This window comes from Cladophialophora bantiana, assembly GCF_000835475.1.
Source record: "Cladophialophora bantiana CBS 173.52 unplaced genomic scaffold supercont1.16, whole genome shotgun sequence".
NCBI classification, from domain to species: Eukaryota; Fungi; Ascomycota; class Eurotiomycetes; order Chaetothyriales; family Herpotrichiellaceae; genus Cladophialophora; species Cladophialophora bantiana.
In genome coordinates this window covers 329,564-352,332 of record NW_015971590.1, presented here as the reverse complement: position 1 = coordinate 352,332, position 22,769 = coordinate 329,564, and the positions used below count along the sequence as shown (strand labels likewise).

Genomic DNA, 22,769 nt, shown 5'->3' with positions numbered 1-22,769 from the left:
AGAACGCCATGAAACAGGCTTCGGAACGAAGCCTACTGATCAGCATTCATCGTCAGTCGTGGTTTGCAGATGCCCAGCTGCCTCGACTACCTACTTAGGTACTATCGACTTAGTTTGTCAATTACAGCTTAGGGTAGGGCTTCCCAACCTTGTTAAGCGACTGTCCAAACATTATCCTCGACCCCCGTGCCGCGTGTACGTGGGCTTTATGTCGGTACTGTCCACGTACTTTCTTTGATCAGCGACAGATGAGGCAAATCGAGGTGAGTAAGAATGGCAAAACAAAGAGGCTGCGTTAGAGGGCTTCCTCCTCCCCCAGTCCCTGCAGGACTGGACTGAGGGACTCCTGCCAGGGCCCGACTTTCTATCCTCCTATTACTCGTCCAATTACGGGTAAGGCGGCGTTTATTAGACAGTCAATGCGAGTACCTAGGCTCTTGTCAAAGCAGACCGATAATCTGGGCGCAAAGCCGTTTTACGTTCTCCCCTCAAGGGCAACTGTCCCTGCTGTGTGCGATCAGAACATTTCCCGTCCAGAAGGCTGATATACGCAAGGCCAATCCAAAAGGACCGAATCCCAGCGCCACTTTCTGGGCTGTCTTTGCACCGTCTAGCCAAAGCCACCACACTACGCTAGCGACTCTTCAATGCCGCAAGGGGATCAAAGGATTTCAGATATCAAAAGAGGAACCTCCCCGAGCAATCACTCAACCCCCCAATCAGCATTTCGTTTCCATTTGTGTAAAGATGGTCTTACGCTTCGCTAGCAACGCCGACTTGCCAATCATCTCCGAGATCTTCGCGATTGGTTTCCACGATGAGGAGGTCGTTGGTCCCCTCCTTCACCCCTTCCGCGACAGACATCCCAAAGACTACTTGAATTACTGGAGACGACGATGTCGTGAGAGATACTGGGATTACAGCAGGGTGTTCCTGGTCAGCTGTGAGAAGGATGGGAAAACTGGAATCGATGTCGTGGTGGGCGTGGCAGAGTGGCAACGAGTCGGTTTCGGATGGGACAGGTTTTGGGGTCTAGGAGGCTTTTGGGATCCGCGTTAAGTCCCCCGACCTGTCTCTCTCAAGGCTCAAGAGCGGTGTATGGTATCCAACCGAGCTTTGAAGTCTGACTCGTCGATGTCCTACTCGAACTAACGATAGTGATAGGGAAGCTGATCCGACCCCTCATCTCAGCATTCAACCGAATCTTGTCCATTTGGAGCCCAAATCGTGCGGCAGCTCGAGTTGATCCGTCCGACCCATTTCCATTGACCCCGACCACCATGGAACGCAGCCTCTGGCCTTTCGTCTCTTTTTGTTACCTTTCGCCACCTCGCAGACGGACTCGATGGTCACTTGAATGCATCTCTGTACTACCGGACTACCGCAAAAGTGGCCATGGTCGTGACTTGGTGGCTTGGGGTCTGGAACGAGCACGGGAAGAGGGAATTCCGGCCAGTGTCATGGCCGCTGCAGACAAGGAGAGGTTCTATCAACGGTGTGGCTTTACAGAGGTTGCAGGCTGGGCAAACGATGGCATTGACGATCAGGGGAGAGTCAATCCTCTGAAGGGACGGATCAAAGGAGGATGTATTCTGTATACACGGGTGCAGGAAGATGACGAGTGGGAGAGGAATCATCCCAAAAATGAATGATATTTCTCCGATAAGTGTCAATAAAGGGGGCCGTATGGCGCTCTGATCCTCGAGTCCCCAAAGCCACTTGAAAACCTCCCTCCACAGGCTTTTGGCCCGCGCCTGTTTCGACTCTCCCTTATTTCGGTCGCCAGGACTGAGCGCCCCCGAAAATATTTCTACTCAACGACTATCACCAAAGAACTCGGTTACTCCGTGGTCTCGTCTTCCACCAACTCTTTTAAGTGGCCCAAGTAAATGAGCACTTGAAGATTTGCACTGGCCTAGCAGTGGAACAAGGAGCCGTTCTTCCTGGGAACCAGTTTTTGATACACTCCAGTAACGAGGCAGGCCTGTGCATTTACGGAGCATGGGGTTTCAACAATCAAAACCAGCAAACAAGAAGCCCTTTTATCTCGATTCTATTCAATGAACTTGGTGAGGCAGGCGCAGTTTAGTCTAAAGGTAAGGAGAGAAATAATCAGACATCGATCGTTGCTTCTCAGACGGATTTCGATCCAGAACAGGGCTTTGTAGTTGGAAGGGTGATGCTGGACGCAGCATCTAGCACCAAGTTGTGGTTTTCCCTTATTCCTCACAGCCTCCCACCGCTCCTTGCGGCCAGTATCGTTGTTCCAAATCTGCTTGCGAAGTCTAGGTCGTTCTACAAGAGTCTCCACTAGCTAAAGAGAGTCGCGGGCATAATGTTCTCCTTGTGATCCATACAGCTTTGTGGATTGTGGGCCATATCTTTGTTCGTGCTGTGTCTCGAGAGTTGAGGTTTGCAGGTGAAGCCAAGATTGACGGGGGCTTTTGACTGTTCCGAGTCCCCCGATGACAATAACGTTTCACTTTAATATACGAGGTATTGCCCCAACTAATTAAGATGTCTGCTAACGGCGCCACCCCCACCACAACCGAGCCGAATTGAAGCACTGACCACCTTTTCGAATAACCGAGCGGACGAGGCTGGAAGGATTTCCGAAGGATGGATTCCATAATGTCTGTACTGCGGAGAAACAAAGATAGAGACAGACTCCTTTTCCTGTATAGTTCCAGAAGTGCTCAAGCTGGTTGCCTTCAAACCTCAAGACAGAGCCATAAGAGTGATTAGAGGGGGTCACGTGTATCTCAACTATTAGCCATAACTGGCAGGATTGCCAAGAGATGTAAAGACCGTCGATACCAGCACTCGGCCGAAGGCCTCGGACTAGTGTCGATACCCACAGTGTAAATTACTAGACAAGTATATAGTCAGACAGCCCTCGGACTCTTACAATCTATTCATGTCCTCCATTGAGTCACAGGAAGCCAGGCAGTGGCTAGCTGGCATCATTGAATCTTTTTCCATTCTTGTTTCCTCGCTTCGTTAATCTACTCGAGTTGCTCTGGGCCGCTGGTAGTTGCTCGCTGAGACGCGCAGCAACTGCCCAAAAGCCCGGCCAAGGAGCGTATCGTCGAATCATAATAGTAACTAAGCACACAAAACATGTGACGAAGTGCACAGAGTGGCTTCTAATGTTACCTTTCGGACCACCATATCATTGCACGCTCTGTCAGCAGAGCTTCTCTAGAAGAGAGCACTTGCAGCGACACGCAATCAAACGTGAGGCTCCGCTCAGAGCTGCTGTGACAAGGCAGATGATCCCTGGGTCAGATACGGAGTTGCGAGCGTTCCGTTGTGATATATGCTCGCAAACATTTAGCAGAAGGTCAGTTATCCACCACCTCGTTAATGGAGCACTCAAGATTGATCCTCTTGTGTTCTAGCGATGCTCTGAAAAGGCATACTTCTATACACCGGTTCGCGGAAGAGACATATTCCTCCTCGACAACCTCAAGCCAGGATATTTCAAGCCGGTCAAAGCGAGCTTCTGCTGCTTGCGATGCTTGCTCCCGATCAAAGACTAGATGTGACGGACGAATCCCCTGTGGCCAATACCTTGCTAGGGGAAGACTTTGTACATCGGATAGACCATATGCCCTCAAGAGGCGATGTGCCCTTCCAAATCATGAGCTTGCTCATCAGAATTGCGGCGCCGCTAGAGAGGTCCATGGGGAGATTGATGCCGTCGACGCCCGACCAGAAAATTTGTCTTGGTCGGCTCTGGGAGTAGGAAATCCTACCTAGAGAGAAAGTAGAATCACTGACTCCTTCGTTTTCATTAGTCCCCCCGCTAAAGCACGACGTGGGCAGATGGACAACGTAATCCGAATCGCGATGAAAGGAAAAGCGGGTTGAGTCTAATGGTTAGATAGACAGCGCTGAACTGAGTAGGCAATCTGACGATAGTGCTTGCGACCGGGCGCCACTGGACGAGGACTCAGTGCCCCCAGCTCAACAGCAGCCGATAGAATCGATGATCAATGCTGCAAATACGCAGCAAATGAACTCGTTTGGTCTGAGTGGTGGATTTCTCTGGAACGACTTTGCCTCACTCGAGTGCCACAATCCATTTGAGTACGAGAATCTGACGCATCTTTTCTGGTTTCCTGACGCATTCATTTCCGAGGATGGGGTTCTTGGACAAGGAACTACCCAGAGTTCTGTCAATGGCGCACATAAGCAAAACGGTGCGGGCAACAATGTGGATCCATATGCAGACTGGGTTAATTCTCATCCCTTGAAAAAAGGACCTACAGTTGAAGTGATACGGATCTGCGACTTCCTGCACGATTCAAAGAGCTGGGCACAGATTCATTTGCTACAGGGCAGATCCGGCTTGATATAGACTTTGGACCCAGTAGTCGCTGACGGACTCCGCGACACTGTTTCTTCTCGGATACATGTCACGGTGTCCAAGGCACTTGATCAAGATCTTGTGAGAAAGATTCCACATCTGTTTCCGCCTCTACAGACCGTCCAGGCAATCTTTGCAGAATATCATCGGAATCTCGCCTTGCAGTATCCAATGGTACATCCAAGTACCTTCTTTGAATCCACCTGGGAAGAAGATGAGGCTTATTCTGACATCGGCTTGTTCTTTTCCACTCTAATGACCTTTGGTTGCCTCACTATCCCTGTGCAGGAAGCTCGATCGTTCGCGATTCAGCTGGCCTTCCTCATACGCAACATGATCAACGAGACAATGACCAGGGACGAAAATCAGATCAATGATATCTGGACCATGAGTACCGCGCTAAGGGTAACCGTGCTCAGCGCGTGGTGTGGCAACGAAAGACACGCGGAACTTGCAGAGGCATTTCGGGGTACCTTTTCAACGGTCAGTGAGCCTTTGAGCATTGCTTTCTCACGAATACAGAATCCTTGTCTGATACAAACGCAGGCATTTCTCCGCCGAGGTTATTTCAAGTCTGCCGCTTCCGTCGATTCGCTGAGTGATGACTCCCACTTCGCCGATTGGGGAGCCTGGATAAACAGAGAGCGGAAGACTCGGTATGTGAGAACCATCCCTTTGCCCTATCTAACCCCAGGAACCCTTTACCTAGCAAAATCATTAACATGAAGCCTCTAGAATGGGTTATATCTGGTATGTTGTAGAACAAGAAATTGGCCTCTTCCACTGTTTATCCCCAACAATCCACTTCTCGGATATGCGCAGCCCTATTCCCTCTGCGGATGAGCTCTTCTTTGCAGAGACCGAGGATGAATGGAGCGCATTGGTACAGAGCTACTGTCAGCTGGAAGGTCCAGGGAATCAGTCGCGACTGCACCCACCGTCCCTAGCGGCGTTCTACTGCATGTTCCTTCGACACGATTTTCTTGAACTGCATTGCCATGTCACCGCCTTGCAGTTGAGGTTTTTGCTGTGTGCTATTCAGACTCAAGTCACTCAGTTCGTCCAAAGTAATCGCTTTGTCAGTACAGAACAATCCTATGCCGACGAACCACATTTCGAATCAGGCAGTTTTGCATCTCTGCGGCAAGAAGAACTGCAAATCATGCTCATCAAGTGGTACATCTTGCGACAAGAGTCCTCGGCGGCGACGGCGAAACTGAAATGACCCTTGCATGCAAGTTGATTTACCATTTAGTGTGGCTGGTGCTGCTCATATGCTTTAGTGACATCCAACTCCTCGCTGGCCGAGAAGGGCCTGCTGGCGCCAAGCCACTCATACCACAATTCCCGCGATGGGTTCGATCGCCATCCTCGCTCAAGGCGCTGGCGCATGTAGGCCAAGTCCTCAAGGTCTTACAGTGTCCAGATTATGTTGTCCTGCAACCGCTCTGGTGGCCCATTGCTCTATTCCGCGTTTCGTTGATCATGTGGGCTTATGGCGTTGGATTTAAGCTCCAACCAGGCCGCATGCAACAGGCATACGACCTGGATTTTGATGCTGCTCCTCGGATATCCCTGAACGATCCCGAGCAAGATTTCGGGCCCCATGGGAGAGTGTTACGGTAAGGAGAGGGCATTCCTTGTGTTTTTCACACCACAGGATTATTGATTCCTGTCATGGAATCTTATGACGCCCTCAAACTGCGTTTGGATCTGCTGGAAGAAGGGAGACTCCAGAGTACACCTATATGTGAGGACGTATATCGCTTCTTGCAGGCCATCAGACAGTACGAGTTTCCTGGTACAAAGCCGTGATCCGGGTGGATTCCCCTGCTGCCACAACGTGGTCCCAAAATCACAAATGAAGAATGAGATTTCTGTCGCCGTCTTTGACAGAAGGGCAACACCAGGGGCTCAATCTAATTGGCTAGTCGTCCTTGTGAAAGGATCTTGTCCCCAGTTGCTGTCTATATTGAGATATTCATGCTCAAAGAGCACCGTACTCTCGATACATGCCATGGGCCTTGGCCCGCAGGTGCAAGAAGAAGACACCCGGAATTCTCCCTTGGTTTGGCGCACCTGACGTCTCGGTACTAAACCTAGACCGACAATACCAGTGGCTGAAATGACCTATCGCTCTTGTGGCAGCTTACTCATTTAGAAGTTTCCGCTATCCCCGCATTTATCAGGCGAACTCCAGGCTGGGGAAGAGCACTCCACCCCCTCCACAGCCGAACCGAACTATGGTTGGCAAAGACAAGGCTGCCACCCGCATGGCTTCATGGTCAGCAGTGCTTTGGTTGCATGTTCTGCCACTTTATTCAAACAGGCATTGCTCGAACAATTCACCATCTTTCATGAAAGATTCAATATCTATATCTGTCCCTTTCATTTGGGGATTTCTCGTTTTCAGCGCCAAGGATGTGGGCCTCGAACTTTAGTATGTTTCTGTTACTATGAAGCTATCTTTCTATGCTAGGCATTGCACTGGTTGTATATCACATCGGCTGGATCATATTTGCGATATATTCTCATCCGTTGCGACACATTCCCGGGCCATTCCTAGCACGTATCAGTCGAGCCTGGATCACCATGGCACATACTCCGTGGTGATATGGAATATGAGCAACGGAGGTTGCACGACGCTTACGGACCTCTGGTCAGGATAGCACCTGACGAGATGGCTTGCTCAGATCCCAAGGCGATCCACATCATCTATCCTATGAAATCTGCACCTCCAAAGAGTGATTTCTACAGCATGTGGCAGAACCCAAACATTGGCAACTTTCCAGACCACTTCAGTCAGCGCGACGAAAAAGTCCATGCCGAGCGGAGAAGGATTATCAGCCATGTCTATTCTCTGAGCAATATCCTCCATTCAGAACCGTATATCGATAATTGTTCCAATCTTTTCATGCAACGAATGGGGGCTTATGCGGATGCTGAGGAAACAGTGGACCTGGGAGAATGGCTTTAAATGTACGTCGCACGATATGCAAAAGTGTGAAATGGTCCTCCACTGATCGGCTCTGCGATTCTAGATATGCCTTCGATGTTGTAGGGGAGCTCTTCTTCGGCAAAATGTTTGGTTTCATGCAAGAAGGTCACGATCACGAGAACTTCATTGCTTCTCTAGACCTGCTTCTGCCATTTCTCAGCATCACCAGCGTCATTCCAAGCTATCTTCGCTCGTTTCTAGCGATTTCAGCCTTTATGTTCCGCAAAGTTCGCCGAGCTTTTGAAGCTATCGGCACCCTTGAGGTGGCGGCAAAGAACTGCGTGGCAGAACGTGCAGAGCTCTTACAGGATCCCAACAAAGGCCCACCACGGCGAGACCTGTTGCAGCAGATGTTCAGCATTCAGCAAAACAAGGGAGCTGATGTTGATTTTTATAAGAAGGATATGGCCAAGGAATCCTATTCAGTGATGTAAGTAGACAGAAGTCCGACATGTTCTAGCGAGGCTCTTCGAACTGGAAGTGGATAAGAAGTCATAGAGGTGCCACTGACTTTATTTTCCGGGGGAAAAAACAGATCCGCTGGATCTGACACGACCGCTATCGCTATGAGAGCTACCTTATATTTTCTCATGACAAATCCGCCAATCTATGCCCAACTCATGTCAGAAATCGACCAAGCAACGGCGAACGGCACCATTCCGGCCACAGGGCCAGTTGCTTACTTCCAGGCCACCAAACTGCCCCTGTTATGTGCGAGCATCAAAGAAGCCATGCGTCTCCACCCAAGCGTGGCATTGATGTTGCCTCATGACGTTCCCCCCCAAGGCCTAGTGATAGGCGACACGTCTATTCCTGGCGGGACTCGCATCAGAATGAACGCGGCCGTGGTTCAGTATGACCGATCCGTCTTCGGTGAGGATGCAAACACCTCTCGACCGACCCGGTGGCTCTTAGGCAGCACCGCGAGCATGGATCGTTGCATGCTCCGTTTCGGAGCTGGAACCAGAACTTGTCTGGGAAAGAATGTAAGGAAGCTTTTTTTGGGTTCCCAGATGTATTGCAATGGGCTCGAAAATGCTCCCCGAACTCCACTGTTGCAGAAACTCTCATCACGGAGTTGAATTTGTTTCTAAAGTGCAAAAAGACGCTGCTGACCTTGCAAGAAAAGATCTCCCTGAGCGAACTTCACAAGTTGGTCCCCGCTCTTCTTCGGGACTTCAAGCTGGAACTGGCGACAAAGGAATCGTGGAAGACGTACAATTTCTTCTTCAACACGCAAAAAGGTCTACTGGTTCGCCTGCAGCGGAGAAACATCAGCACATAGGAGACTGGAATTATTACGTTCTGAACGCCCCTGTGGAGCTTCATGTGATTTACAGAGCTTATGGGTTCTGCGGCAACCTACAATACATAATCAGTTTCGAAGACGCATTGGGGAACTGATAGGACTATTAATCTTCAATCTTTACTTCTCGACGGCCCAAGCAGACCGCCCAAGCAGACCGGGCAATTCAAGAACAAAAGAAAGTCTGATCAGTAGTGAGGAGTGGCTCTGCAACGGAGAACGATCTGCAACAGGGGAAAATGGTGGATCGCTCATTTGTCGATCTGCTAGCCTTGATGTGTTTAGCCCTAGGCAATGATTTTGGCAATCCATGTCCTCATCGCCGGAGGCTGTGAATTGATAGCAAATGGTTGCGCTGCTGACATGATTAGACACGATTCTGCTGAAACTACATAGCCCAGGCTCAAAGGCAAAGGGTTCGTTCACCCTTGGCTTGCTGGGTATGCTACCGAGCGGAGCATCAAGCCGTGGATCCACCACTTCCGAACCGATACTAATCTCGTCTCTCCCAACAACTCGAAAGGTTCCCGTCTGGCTGGCCTTTCTATTCTTTTCCTTTTTTTTTTTTTTTAATTTATGTTATTTTAGGCAGAGCTCAGACACTCAACACGAGTGATGAGCTCGTGGTATTCATTCATTCATCGCTACAAGAAACACAGACACACCAACTTCAAGTTCACCTCTCTGTCGAGTTCCGGATGTTCACTGTCAGTGACTGCAAGCAACATTGAAGTATGGGATTGACACGAGAGCAACAATGCACCGATATGCGTCCCTCGAACGCGAAAACGCCGACTGGGACGCGATGGCAACGCTGTTCACACCCAACGCGGTGTACCGTCTACCCAACGGGATCGCGGTGGACCCCAAGCGAAATGGTCGAGGTGGTCCAGGGCAACGAAGCCAAGTATATACGCCACCACGTTACGACGGTAGACATCATCTTTCTGAGCGAGTCTGAAGCACACTCCGAGGCGTTTTATTTGGCAGTGACGGACCGAGCGAGTCCAGACCACTGGGGCATGTGGAAGGACGTGTTTCGATGGCACCAGCAGGACCAGGCTTGGCTCATTCAGGATCGTACGATTCATGTCGATGGCGCTGCCCAGGGTGGGTGGTATGCGACGGTCTATGTCATGCTAGCGGCGACCGGGGGTAGTTGAAATGGTTCCACAACAGCGACCTGTGAGACCAGAACATCACGGGAACAATTTCCCGCTTGAGAGATGCCTAGTCATTTGTTCCCGAAAATCTGAGTTGAGTCCAAAAAATGTGGTCTCGGAGTCGCAAAATACGCTGGGTTTTCGTTGGTACCGACTGGGCTAAACTTTAGTTCAAGTATTATTGTGAAGCGTTATTAAGTTGAGTATCGAGAGCAGTCCCGTCGTCAATCATTTCTCTCTGTAACTGAAGATGGTAGCATGATTCGCAATATACCTTGCGAATGGCGGAGGTAGTTTTCGGACCCTATTCTGGAGCAAAGAATTAGACTGGATGAGTTTATTTCCTGCGCACTCGATGGGATCGATTCGCTACCCAAGGAACCGGGGTTCTGGACCGGTAGCCTGACTGTCACCGGCAGACTCTCGAGTAGTCGGGACGCAAGTGGTGGGTCCCTTGCAGGGCAGGAAGGCTTCTTTTCTGAGCACCTCCAGTAGTGGCGGTGGCCTAGTGGAAGTAGAGGAACGACGTTCATCAGTCATTGACCAGATGACTTCGATTATAACCTCATTCGAAGCTGCATCTACTCAGTACTTGACAAACAATGAAGGAAGGAGAATAGATCTCCCTCTTGAGTGCATGTCCTCTGCTTTTCCATGGCTCGTTAGGCTACAGGACCAAAAAGATACAAGCGGCATGGATTCTTCAACACCAGTTCTGATCGCAGGAGCGGGACCTACAGGTCTCTTTCTGGCGTTTCGCCTAGCCCGGTCTGGAATTCGGACTGTTGTCTTTAAACAAGACGCCAAGCTCCATCCAACCCCTCGTGCATTGGGATACTTTGGTCCGACACAGTTCGCTCTTCAGCATGCAGGAATCTGGGAAGAAGTTCGAGACCAAGGGTATCTTCTCAAGGGCCTGTCTTGGAGGAGACCAACTCAAGAGACATCTCCGGAAAGCCGAGACTGGGGAGACCTGATTACATCCTGGGATCTGACCAGAGGATTAGCCTCGAGGGAGGGGGAATGCGGCTATGGCATGACAATACTAGGACAGAATCATTTGAGAGAGATCATCATGCCCAAACTGAGCGCCTCGGGGCTTGCCCGGGTTTATTTGGGTCATAAAGTTTGTTGATGTGAGCCAGGAGGACAATTCAGCGAGTGTGAACGTGACGGTCATCGACCGTCAAGGTGGCCAGCGTTCATTTGGGGGGTCGTATTTGGTGGCTGCTGATGGAGGAAAGTCAACAGTACGCAAATTGCTCGGATTGACCCTTGACGGTATCACTTGGCCTCAGGTCCTGGTGGCGACGCACACGTGGGTTATCATCCCCATTCCCGGCGATGGTCCTCCTTTTGTGTACATTGTTGACCCAGTCGATTGGACCCTATTCAGCCCAATCCAAAAGCCTCGTGAGCATGGACCCACCTACTATCGTATTACTGTACCTATGGCTCCCGAGCAGTGTGAGCCGGACGTTCTCGACCGGAATCTAAAACAGAAATTGGAAAGGTTGCTTCCTGGGCCCACGACCAGCCAAGTATGAGGTGATACGGTCGCAAAGGTACGAGACCCATCAACGAATTGTACCATCCATGCTCTCTGGGAGATGTATGTTGATCGGCGACGCGGCGCATCTGAATAACGTACGTTGGCCTCAATGGTCTGTTTCCTCCTTGCAGGTGCCTCCAAAGGAAGCACTTCGCCCTGGCCATGAATGACCATATGTGAGATAATTGCTGACGGAATGAATGCAGCCCTGGGGAGGATTAGGTCTTAGCACGGGGCTGCTTGATGCAGACTCACTGGCCGACGCTCTGGCGTATGTCATACGACAAGGTGTATCAACCTCAATACTTCGGCGCTGGGCTGATGCGCGGAGGGAAGTGTTTCTGAAGCTCGTCAACCCCATCTCTTCGGCGAACAAGCTTCGCTGTCATGATACAAACCCGGACAATCCAAACTCAGATCCCTTCTTCAAGATGCTAAGAAAGGAAGACAACGAGCAAGAGCTACAGGATGTGATGTCGGCAATGTCAGAAATGGCTACAGATGTGTCGCAATTCATAGATTCTCCGTACTTGTAGTTGGGTTTTAAAAGCGGCATGCTTAATAGAGCTGTTAACTGACCGAGGAGCTTCCGAGTGGTTTGTCTGTTGCTGAAGTCGCCAAGACATTAAAGCAGCGATGGAAGCTAGCCCCGACTCGCGAGCCACATGGAGTTATTTTCCAAACGCTGCTGAACAACTCGCAGATTGTCAGGCCATGATCAGTTGATCACCTTCTCGTTTGTGCGTCAACTTTGGACAACATCGAGTGCGTGAAAGACAGTGTCCATAGTATGGAATGTCGCAATGAACATCACAGAAGAATTCTCGCTTTCCGCAAGCCATCTGAGCACCAAGCCAGAGTTGCCCAACGGCTCGTCGCTCAGACCACTCGCGGCTATGATGAAATTCTTCGCATCAGTTCACTGAAGATGAGTGAGCTAGAGGCGTCCGAGAGAACCAGTCTCACCGACTTATCTATCTCGCCGCAATTTTCATCCCCATATCGGTGTCTTCAAGAATCTTGGTCTACCAAAACGTATTTCATTGGTTGGTTGGCCAATCTATGACTTTGTTAGCCTGGCGATGATTCTCTCAACTCTAGTCTTTGCCGGATTCTACTTGAAGGGCCGCTTGGATTCGGATGCGGAGCTCATCCGCGTCCTCTTTGGATGCCTCGAAAGCAATGCATCCTGCCTGAGATAAAAGAGAATTACAAACAAATCAGGGAGATGGTAGAAGCAGCAAAGAGGTAGACGGCACTATACTTGATTATCAGCGTCGCTTTCCTCGTTGCCTCTTTCCCTGTTGGCATGATCAAGGACAGCGACCTAGGGCCTTGGATGCAGGGCTATGGAATATGCCCGTTGGGGATACCGATCATTCTGGTCGTGGCTTACATGAATTTGGGCCTGGCTTTTGCATGGTTGAAAATTTTCCACGCTGTCGGAGAATCACTCTGAGGATCTGTGACAGAACGAGCTCCAGGTTGCGAGATTGCCACCTAGCTAGCCGTTGCTAGTTTGAGCGCGATGCAAAAACAGGGCATCTCGCAGGATCGACATATGCTATCAACCATCTGGACACAGTTCACAGTTTCACAAGACCAATCGGGATATGGACTTAGATCTCGGAAATAGACTAAAGAAAGGCTTCAGGAAGTGGCCGGACATGTTCTGAGTACAACTTTCGCCGTACATACACCAAAACCCCAAGATCATCACGATCATTGCAATATCCATGCATCACGCAACTGGACGCTGACCCTGACGATTAAGCCCCGCAGCTCTATATTTTCCTTCTGGCGCTTGAAGTGCTGGGACCAACCTTGGAAATCAGGTATTAGCATACAATGACATTGGGTCCTTGATATCGCATATAGGACAAGACTTCGAAGATCCACCTAGTTTTTGGCCTTTTTCTCTCTTTTGCCTTTTTCTTGGCTCGACGAGGCTGTTGGATTTGACTTCCACTTACTTTGGGGATCCCGAAACTTTCCCTGGCTAGTCTGACTGTTACTCCCTCTGAATGTGGTGAAATGCAACATTCAATTTCCTTTGGTCACCGTGCTGGTGGCTTGTTGTGGATAGGATTCACAAGAAACTAGAGCTCCATGGGATCATCACCCTTCTATAGGAAAACACAGGCTATAATAGCAAGGGAAAAAGAGTACCTCGAAGAGCGGCGACGGAGTTCCTCTCCCCGATAGACTCGAAGATGTCTTCGCATCCGGTAGAAGAAGATATCGACTCGACGGTCGCGGATCCAGATTTTCGCATCGTCACAACATTGAAGCACACGCTGTTCAACGCCCGAGACGTCAAGTCGCAGGAGGAACCGGCGTCGTACCGCGCACTGATACGGCAGTGGAGAGAGGTCAACAGGGAACTTCTCGCGCTGCATGCACGCCGTCTCCGTGAGGCTGCCGACGCTTTCGGCTGGGCGGACGTCGCGGTTAGGTTTTCGTCCCCGGCCGCCGCGGGCGAGCGAGAAGGAAATGGTGATGGCGAAGGGGACGACGCGCTGATACCGTCAGGGGCAGAGGGACCTATCAATCTAGAGTTCCTGGTCGAGGACGCCGCCGCGAAATCTCAAGGAGACTCCTCCTCTCAAGGCCCTGGCGTAGGGTTCCTACGAGACCTCCGCGTCCGAGTCCTAATATCCCGCGATGGGGATGTGACTGTGCAATGCACGCCGATGGGGGCGGATCAGCCTCTTTCGACCCTGGCTCGCTCTCTTGACATGTACACATCATGCCCTTTCACGGGGCCGGCTGTCCTTGGACAAAAGGAACAACAACGACAATCAGCAGCCGTATCACCACTATGCGAGGTCTCGGTCGACGCCCAACACACACACGTGTCCGTGTTCACACGGCACAAAACCACACATCGGAAGCCCTACGACGACGCCCGCGCGCGTGTCCCCGCCCCGCCGCTCCTCCCAACCACGCCGCCCACCGCGAGGGAAGTGCTCCTTTCCAACAGCAACGCGCAGATCACCGAGGCGTCGCTGTCGACGGTGTATTTCCCGCGCGGCGGTGGCCGCTGGCTGACGCCGCGGTCCGCGTGCGGCGGCATGCAGTCCGTGACAAGGCTCTACGCGCTCGCGGCGGGGTGGTGCGACGAAGGAACCGTACTGGTCCACGAGGTGCGGGATGGAGAAATGATCTGGTTGAGTAATGCCGTAAGAGGCTTCTTTCCTGGCGTGGTGAAGCTCGGTGGTCAAGGTGCACGGGGGAGTACTTGACTTTTTACTAGAAAATGGACCAACGAGGCGGGCTCTCTTCTGCTCTTCCTCTAGTCAATGGGCATGAGTACATCCTCACGAAAACAATCAATGCCATGCTCTTGTTCTAGATCGTAATCATCCTTTGCAAATCTCGAACTCCGAGTCATGCTCTACTTCATACCGAGGCGCACCATCTATCGTATTCCCTCTTTTGGCGCCCTGAATCTCATCGCAAGGGGATTTCTTTCTTTGGGCCGTTCTCCTTTGCTGTACTTTTATCCGTTCCTGCACCTGCTTTAACCGTCTTCTGATCCGCCGGGACCCCTCTAAACAGCAGCCCTTTCCTGCTGAAAAAGTCATGTACCACCTCTTCGCTCACCTTTTTCCTCCTCTCCTGAAAATCGCCCACGTATTGCTGCAACTCCTTGATGCAGATCGCCTTGATCTCCCCGGTCATCATTTCTCCCTTCTCATATTGCTCCTTGATTTTCGCTAATTCATCATCATCCTCCAGGAAGAAGGTGAGGTATTTGTACGGCACGTCGACATCGGTTCTCCCGCCCAGCTCACGCTGCTTCTCTGCGGTATCCTGCCCACCGGAGAACGCGAAACGGTTGATCTTCTTCTTGATTGCGTTGGCTGTGTCTGTTAGGAATATCGCAGAGGAATCAACGCTGGCGGACATCTTTGTGCCTTCGCCCTGTAAAGCGGGAAGAAAGCGGGAGTGAATGAGACATGGTTTCTCGTATTTCATCTTCTCTGCTATATCTCGACAAACACGGAAATATGGATCTTGGTCGATTGCGCAGGGGATCAGGCAGAGGATCCTCGGGACGGCCTTGGCATCTGTGCCAAAAATATGTGGAAAACTTGTTGCAAATGAGGGTGCAGATTGGGTTGCAGGGAAATGGAATTCACCAATGTTGTTGCTGTCATTGAATCCAAATGCTCCTTTTATCTGGTTGAGCGTGATGTGTTTGGCTGCGAAGGATACGTTGCGGTAGAATGCACCGCCCATGTACTCAAAGTCTGAGAAGATAAATGTCTTTTTGGGGTCGAAGCCCAATGCAATGATGTCCTTTGCATTTTCTCTTGCGTACCGAGTTGCATCATCCATGCTGATGGTTTTGGAGTGCATGAACTTTTCGTCGTCTGTCAGTTGGATCACCAGAGGGCAGTCGAAGACTTCCTGCAGCCAGCGAGTGAATTCGAAAGGGACGCTGTGTCCGACATGCATGCTGTCACTACTGGGCCCTCTGCCAGTATAGAGGTAGAATCTTTCGCCCTTTTCGTATCTGCTCAGGATCTTTTCGAGTTCGCGGTGCGATATCACTATCCCGCGGCGCATAAATCTGTGGGGTTTCCTGCCAGTGGTTTTTTCGAATCTCTCGAGCAGTTCGGGCGAGATAGGCGTTGCGCCGAAGTCGCGGATCAATTTGTCGTAGTCGACGGGTTTTATGTGGCCAGACTCGTCGACGCCGCCGGAGACTTCGAAGGGGGTGATTTTTTGTTCTGCCATGGCGGGTGAGGGGTTAGAGAGGTGAATGTGGGAAACGAGCGAACTGAGACAAAGGGTGAGGTGTGGGAGTAGGATGCTCGGTCTTTAGAGAATGTCCGGCAGTGGAGACAGGTTTACGATGAGGTCTCAAGACAATGGCTGGTGCAGTTGGGGGTTGTTGGTGTATGTGTGGATTTGTGACTGTGAACGCGGCATGACTCTTCAATTTCCCCAAGCTGCGGTGACAATGGCTGTCCAATGTCATGCCGCCATCGGATATCATTTCCGTGCTCCACAATTCGCTGACCAACGAGCCAAGCAATTCTCTCTGTTCTCTCCTCTTCTTTTCGGCCGAATGTGGCAATTGGGCTTGAGAGCTCGCGTGAGGGCCAAAAACTCGCCATCTCCTTTCTCTCCTCATTATACGCCTTAACCATCAGCGGTTTCTTTGGTTCAATGTCTTCACGCCAGGATGAAATTCTACGAGCACTCTTTTAACTACGACTACACCTTCCCTGCCGTCACCTTGGCCTATTTCCTGCGCTATCCGAACCCATATTCCAGGCACGTCCTCAGCTCAGACGTAATCGATCGCTACATCGATCCAGAAACGGGTCGACTGCATACTGTGCGACTACATCTGAAAAGATCAAAAGTCCCCGCAGGCATCCTCAAGTTCCTTCCTCGTGGCCTTGCCGGCCCAGGCGGCGCCAGTCAGAGCTATGTGCTAGAGAAGAGTACCATTGACATCAAGGAAGGATGGATGGAAACAGAGTCAAAAAATATGGAGTGGACAGGCATCCTGAGCGTCGTGGAACGGCAAACGTATAAGCGGCAACGGCTGGCCGAAATAGCGTCCTCAAATCGATCAGGCGATGAGCTCCAACCACAAAGAGACAAGGAGACAACCGCCTGCAGGACGGTTGTGACGTTCGTATCACACCTGGGCCACGGCAAGCTATTGAGTCGGAAAAAACAAGAGCACGCGGCAAATACTGAAGAAGAACCACCGAAACAAGGATTGTTTGCTGCATGGTCGACAGTTGGCATTCAGCGGACCATCGAGCTGATTGGAGTCAAACGAACCCAATCCGCGCTGGTGAACGGAAAGGAGGGGATGAACGTTGTGTTGGAAAGACTAAGAAATGGCGGCATCGTGGGTGTTCTCGAGGGAATGAGAAGGGATCGATTGGAAGTGTCGCGGGCAGACGGACATTGAAAACATGCGCCTTGTTTCTCTGCTGATGACCTGCATTTGAGCAGCCTCAATTGCAAGCCTCAATTCGATTTGTACTACTAACCTCATTGTTTGATGATTGTGAGCCTGGCGTTGGGGAGATGTGCCTTCTCATGTTTGGAATGGATGGCGTACTTTTAAAACAACGGGGATGCGCTGTACCATGGTGGTCGATGTTGATAGGTATCCAATTCAGTCCGCTCATCCCTCCAGTTTCTCCTGCCTCGTGGGCTTTGCAGCTGGTGAGTTTGAAACGTGCAGTAAACGTCACGGCGTCTGCATTTGTGGCCGTTCTTGGTGAGCTTCACAGATCTTCGCTCTTGTCTTCATTTCCTGCTGACTTGCTGCGCCTGCTGGCACTTGCACAGGCTCTTCGCACCCGCCTTCTGATAAGCTTGAAGCAGGAGAAGTGAAGCATTGCATTCACTCATTCTTTCTTCCGACCTTCTCCTCTTGGCGAAAGAAAATATGTCAGAGGTCTTTGTCCGAGTCGCTCCTGCAGCTCAAGGCCTCCCCTGTTCGGCGTACTCATCTTCCTTTCCTCCCTTCATCTCAGTCACTCGTTCACTAAATAGTCGTTCGTTTTATCGATTATCGATTCAACAAGACAACAGATATTGGCCAGCACCGCTACTTCCCATTTCTGGTCATTCTTTCCAAGAGTCGTGGCGTTATGGTCGCAGTCACCCCGATCCTGTGGTTGACAACCATCATTCTACTGGGCTTCGTCAAAGGATCGAACTCGGCTCGTCGCTTTGATCGCCGCAGTGACCTTGACTATGTCCCTCCCATCAACGCCTCGGCCGCCGCTGGTTGGGCAGTACCTCTTCAGGGCAGCAACACCTGCGACCCTAACAAAGCTTGTAACCATCATCCAGCGAACCCGAGTCGTCATTCACTGACCGTTCCAGGTACGGATTCACTGTCACCTCCACCTTCGGGCAAGCCTCTTCAATATCTTGCAATCGCGCGTGGTCTGTACATGTACCTGTGCCCTGGTGGTGACCCCAGCGAAGACGCCAAATTCCAATCTCAATCCACGCAACTCTACGATGCAGCACCTCTTATTCAGAATCTCCCCAACGAAGAAGCCTTCCATGCGCTCCCCGCCAAACTCCACGACTTCGACTACGAGCAGGTAAAGAATTCAACGCTGGAGTGCTTGGGAACCATCGGAACTGTCAACGACACAGCCATCGTCACCCTGTTCGACATTGCAACGTTCGAAGCTCTCCCGTATGAATCAGTGCTGCCACTTGATGACCATGGGACCAATGGCAGGTGGGCACATTCAGTGAGCCTCAAGAGGGATTGGGATATCTACCGTGTTGAAGTTGCTGGAGGCACTCCGCCTATTTGTGACAATACACGATTCATGGCAGAAGAAGAATACACGGCAGAGTACTGGTTCTTTTACTCCGGGGGAGAAGATCTGTGGACACCAAACGATATCAAGAGAGAAGAACTAGTTGATCCTAATGATATGCCGGCTTTCATATGAAGACATGGACAGAATTGAATGAGAAGATACCGATGGACGGAATCAGCAGCATAGCATGTGAATGAAACGTTCGAAGATGATTGCAAGCAGACTCCAAGAACATGAGGCCAGATTTTAAGAGAGACGAGAGGATCCTGACAGTGTGTGAGAAGGCGGATGGTCCAAGAAATCGAGGGCCGGAGTTTGTCTCCCATTCCATTTTATTTCGTTTCATATCATGGCTAGGAGAGGACAGGATTTTACTTTTTCAATAGGCTAGGGACTGGTGCTTGAATCCGGTGAATGACCATAATCATGAATACAGTGTCTCGTCCATATCACTTTTCGGTGACAAAACTCCATAAAAGTCCTCCTCGTCGCCACACACTATCGCGGTCAAGAGGCGACAAGGCTGTCTCTTCTACCTAGCAGTACCGAGTAGGATTGCTAGTACTAACGACCACCAATTTAGCGTGCTTTACCCCGCCAAAGGGGAGAGTTTCCGGTTGGGGTAACTTAAGCGGACGGCTGTCCGTCATCATAGCACCACGGACCTACAGCGCCCCCTCCGGCCCCCTCGTCCATTTTCGCCTCAATCCTCATCCTCATCCTCATCCTGCGCCCTCAAACGCCCACACGATCACTTACCCCCTTCACCAAATCTTCGAATCTGATCTTCAAATAACTACAAAAGGCCTTGCCACTGGGCGCCTGAACCCTAAATCCTCGATATCCGCGTCCCTCATCGAGTACGGCGTGTGTAACCCGTTCAAACCTCACGCCACCTTGCCGCCAACGAAAGACGCAGGATCTCCACCCTCACGTTTAGAACTGATTCGTCCCTTGAGATGCTCAACCACCAGTTCAGCGATTACTGGTGACACCAATCTGTGTATCCATATCCCAAGCGACGAACTCGAGAAACCCATACCGGACACTTCACGGTAGGCAGAGTGCTTCTCTGCCTGCCAACCCTCATCCTCCACCATGTCGTCGGCCATCAACGACGACGAGCTCTCTATTTCCCTCCCACAGACCAATTCCAGCCGCTCAAAACCGTCCCTTCCTTCTGTCGTCTCTCCTCCCGCACGCTCCAGCTTGAGTCAGACCCCGATGGCAGAGTCTCCAGGCACTGCCCGCGCCGCGCAACGACTACATCAGTACGCTTTTGTCCGTAATATCGGCGAAGGATCATTTGGGAAAGTCAAGCTTGCTAGACACAAAGTCACCGGTCAAGAGGTTGCGATGAAGACTATCAGTCGACGCAAATTGATCAGTCGAGACATGGCAGGCCGGATAGAGCGGGAGATCCAATATTTGCAACTCCTACGTCACCCACACATTATCAAGCTCTACACCGTCATCACAACTAAGACAGACATCTACATGGTGCTGGAATATGTTCCTATGGAGCTTTTCGACTACATCGTAAAGCATGGTCGGCTGGGAGAAGCCAAGGCACGGAAGTTGTTTCAACAGATCATCTGCGCCGTCGAATATTGTCATCGCCACAAAATCGTCCATCGAGATCTTAAACCGGAAAATCTCCTCCTTGACAAGAATATGAATGTCAAGATCGCCGACTTTGGTCTCAGCAACATTATGACAGACGGCAATTTCTTGAAGACGAGCTGTGGCAGCCCAAACTATGCTGCGCCTGAAGTTATTGGCGGAAGGCTCTATGCTGGCCCCGAAGTTGATGTCTGGAGTTGCGGCGTCATCCTCTACGTCTTTCTTGTCGGGAGGCTTCCATTTGACGACGAGTTCATCCCTGCACTGTTCAAGAAGATTCAGGCCGGTACCTTTCACATTCCATCACAGACTCCGCCGGGCGCGGTAAACTTGATCAAGCGATGTTTGCAAGTACATCCGGTCCATCGCATCACCATTCCCGAAATCCGGCAAGACGAATGGTTCATGAAAGATCTCCCTGCTTATTTGGTTGACCCCGTTGAGGAGTTTCTGGATACTGGTGTCGACCCAGCCAAAGCCATCGACCCTCGCCAGCTGGCTCCTGGAAAGCCACTCGACGTGGTTGAGAAAATCCATGAGCAGGTAGTTGGCAAGCTTGGCCGTACGATGGGTTACGCAAAGGAGGATGTCAAGGATGCTCTGAGTAAAGACGAGCCAAGTGCGATCAAAGACGCGTATCTCATAGTCAGAGAGAACCAGTTGATGATTAGCACTCCTCAATACCGCACAGACAACCCAGAACTGGAGTCATTTATGGCTTCCTCACCTCCTGTCGAACCGAATTATCCCAATTTCCCCGGATCGCCGCGGCGATTCCCGGATAATGATGTCAAGCCTCTCACTCCAAGCCGCACAGACGCCCACCGAGCCAGTCGATCGTTATCTGAAACTCCATCTTTACTAAGAGAAGAGGAGAAGCCTAGGATCTCGAATGTTCGGGTGCTAAACACGTCACTGCCTCACGTCCATGAAGAACTCCTTCAGATTCGTGAAAAGGCCAAGGCTCGCGGTGAAGACCCAGACATGATTCTTCATCCAACACAAACTCAAGATCAGAAGGACGAAGCCGAAAGTCCCATCCCCGAGGAAATTAAGGATGAACACGGGAACCCCATTTATCGATCCAAAGAGGAACAGGAGGCCACGTCAAGGGCGTTGAAACCACACTCGCGCTCTGTGACCGCTTTGAATTCCTTGCGAGACCCGAAAGCTCGGCCCGAAGGTATGACGACTCTACCAGCCGATGAAAACCGCCCACCAGCTTCGAAAACAAAGCCCAGACGTTGGCAGTTTGGGATCCGCAGTCGAAACCAACCCTGGGAGGCCATGAAGTGCTTGTATGCCGCTCTCCAGGCTCAAGGTGCTGAATGGGAAGTCAATCCATGGCTGCGGCCGGAGTCGATGCCAGACGGTGAGGACGAGAAGGACGGCATTCCACCGCCTCCGCCGGAACTAGAGCCCGGCCAACGCCATGAGATTATGCAACAGCGGTTTTCATTCGTTGGCGACGACTACTACATACCACGAGACCCATACAATATTCGTGCAAGAATCTTAAAGAAGGGATTGCTGATGCCCGGTGAAGCACCATCGCTGTCCGCTCACAGTTCGGCAGTCAGTTTGCCGGCAGAAGCACAGAACCAGCTCAAGAAACACATCGAGCAGCTGGGATACGCCTCGGAGGATGTCAAACAAGTGCTCGGCATGAACTCTCCCAACGGAGGCCAAACATATGCAAAGACACCAGCAAGTAGCGGACACACCACGAGACAGAATACTGGAGGCGAGCCGGCCGGCCATAGCTTGGATGCTTTTACTGGCCCCGGACAAGTGTCCATGAGCAGACCTGACAGTCTCTCTGCGCTCAACAAGAAGATCCCAAGCGAGCATATTGGAGTTTGGGTATTCATTGACATTCAACTGTACACCATAGAGCAAGGGACGTTTGTTGTGGATTTCAAATGCGATGGATACCAGAATGTCATTTGGCATGACGCGAAGAAGGAGCGAGAGAAGAACAAGACGCCCACCAGCAGCAGCACAGTCACCAGTCCGACAAACAGCAGACCCACTAGTGGTTTTGGAGACATCAGTCACGCGAGCTCTGATCGGCTCGATGAAGAGGGTGCAGAGGGCTACTGGAAACCGGTCAGCAAGCGCTATAAGAACGTGGAAAAGGAGATCTCCAGTCCCTATCCTTACCTCGATGTGGCCAGTGACTTGGTGGCTCAACTAGTAAGTCTGAGTGCTAAGGCTGCGCAACGGTCCTGACTGACTCTTAGTGGGGTGGCGCTGCTTGAACTTCTCTGTCTCTTTTCTTTCCCGCCTCTAAGCGGATGTATACGACTTCATGATGGGGACGATATTTGTAGGAGCAAAAGGTGCAAGTGCATAGAAAGCAGGGAGTTCTGACGGAGAGACCATGGGATAAGCCACAAGACCTACAGGTTGTCGCTGGTCAGC

At 51.0% G+C, this 22,769-nt stretch overlaps 10 protein-coding genes across 10 annotated transcripts; 9 read left to right on the top strand and 1 right to left on the bottom strand.

The window, feature by feature from the left end:
* Positions 1–747: 747 nt before the first annotated feature.
* Z519_09712 (uncharacterized protein) lies at positions 748–1,652 on the top strand (the record flags this gene model as incomplete). Its single annotated transcript, XM_016767433.1, has 2 exons — positions 748–1,054; positions 1,165–1,652. The coding sequence occupies 2 exons, from the start codon at positions 748–750 to the stop codon at positions 1,650–1,652; spliced, it is 795 nt and encodes a 264-aa protein (XP_016616225.1).
* A 1,865-nt stretch (positions 1,653–3,517) lies between these two features.
* On the top strand, positions 3,518–5,998 carry Z519_09711 (uncharacterized protein; the record flags this gene model as incomplete). The annotated part of the gene is made up of 7 exons (XM_016767432.1): positions 3,518–3,744; positions 3,815–3,837; positions 3,891–4,240; positions 4,364–4,855; positions 4,919–5,028; positions 5,108–5,548; positions 5,656–5,998. The coding sequence occupies 7 exons, from the start codon at positions 3,518–3,520 to the stop codon at positions 5,996–5,998; spliced, it is 1,986 nt and encodes a 661-aa protein (XP_016616224.1).
* Positions 5,999–7,052: 1,054 nt separating this feature from the next.
* Z519_09710 (uncharacterized protein) lies at positions 7,053–7,349 on the top strand (the record flags this gene model as incomplete). The annotated part of the gene is made up of 1 exon (XM_016767431.1): positions 7,053–7,349. One exon carries the CDS (start codon positions 7,053–7,055, stop codon positions 7,347–7,349), a length of 297 nt encoding a protein of 98 aa, XP_016616223.1.
* Positions 7,350–7,453: 104 nt separating this feature from the next.
* On the top strand, positions 7,454–8,655 carry Z519_09709 (uncharacterized protein; the record flags this gene model as incomplete). Its single annotated transcript, XM_016767430.1, has 3 exons — positions 7,454–7,800; positions 7,906–8,356; positions 8,500–8,655. The coding sequence occupies 3 exons, from the start codon at positions 7,454–7,456 to the stop codon at positions 8,653–8,655; spliced, it is 954 nt and encodes a 317-aa protein (XP_016616222.1).
* An 896-nt stretch (positions 8,656–9,551) lies between these two features.
* Z519_09708 (uncharacterized protein) lies at positions 9,552–11,927 on the top strand (the record flags this gene model as incomplete). Its single annotated transcript, XM_016767429.1, has 5 exons — positions 9,552–9,756; positions 10,604–10,947; positions 11,138–11,306; positions 11,353–11,486; positions 11,598–11,927. The coding sequence occupies 5 exons, from the start codon at positions 9,552–9,554 to the stop codon at positions 11,925–11,927; spliced, it is 1,182 nt and encodes a 393-aa protein (XP_016616221.1).
* Positions 11,928–13,604: 1,677 nt separating this feature from the next.
* Positions 13,605–14,636, top strand: Z519_09707 (uncharacterized protein; the record flags this gene model as incomplete). Its single annotated transcript, XM_016767428.1, has 1 exon — positions 13,605–14,636. The coding sequence occupies one exon, from the start codon at positions 13,605–13,607 to the stop codon at positions 14,634–14,636; it is 1,032 nt and encodes a 343-aa protein (XP_016616220.1).
* A 208-nt stretch (positions 14,637–14,844) lies between these two features.
* Positions 14,845–16,137, bottom strand: Z519_09706 (tryptophan-tRNA ligase; the record flags this gene model as incomplete). Its single annotated transcript, XM_016767427.1, has 1 exon — positions 14,845–16,137. One exon carries the CDS (start codon positions 16,135–16,137, stop codon positions 14,845–14,847), a length of 1,293 nt encoding a protein of 430 aa, XP_016616219.1.
* A 451-nt stretch (positions 16,138–16,588) lies between these two features.
* On the top strand, positions 16,589–17,335 carry Z519_09705 (uncharacterized protein; the record flags this gene model as incomplete). The annotated part of the gene is made up of 1 exon (XM_016767426.1): positions 16,589–17,335. One exon carries the CDS (start codon positions 16,589–16,591, stop codon positions 17,333–17,335), a length of 747 nt encoding a protein of 248 aa, XP_016616218.1.
* Positions 17,336–18,026: 691 nt separating this feature from the next.
* Positions 18,027–18,854, top strand: Z519_09704 (uncharacterized protein; the record flags this gene model as incomplete). The annotated part of the gene is made up of 2 exons (XM_016767425.1): positions 18,027–18,216; positions 18,265–18,854. The coding sequence occupies 2 exons, from the start codon at positions 18,027–18,029 to the stop codon at positions 18,852–18,854; spliced, it is 780 nt and encodes a 259-aa protein (XP_016616217.1).
* Positions 18,855–19,820: 966 nt separating this feature from the next.
* On the top strand, positions 19,821–22,577 carry Z519_09703 (uncharacterized protein; the record flags this gene model as incomplete). The annotated part of the gene is made up of 1 exon (XM_016767424.1): positions 19,821–22,577. The coding sequence occupies one exon, from the start codon at positions 19,821–19,823 to the stop codon at positions 22,575–22,577; it is 2,757 nt and encodes a 918-aa protein (XP_016616216.1).
* Positions 22,578–22,769: the final 192 nt, after the last annotated feature.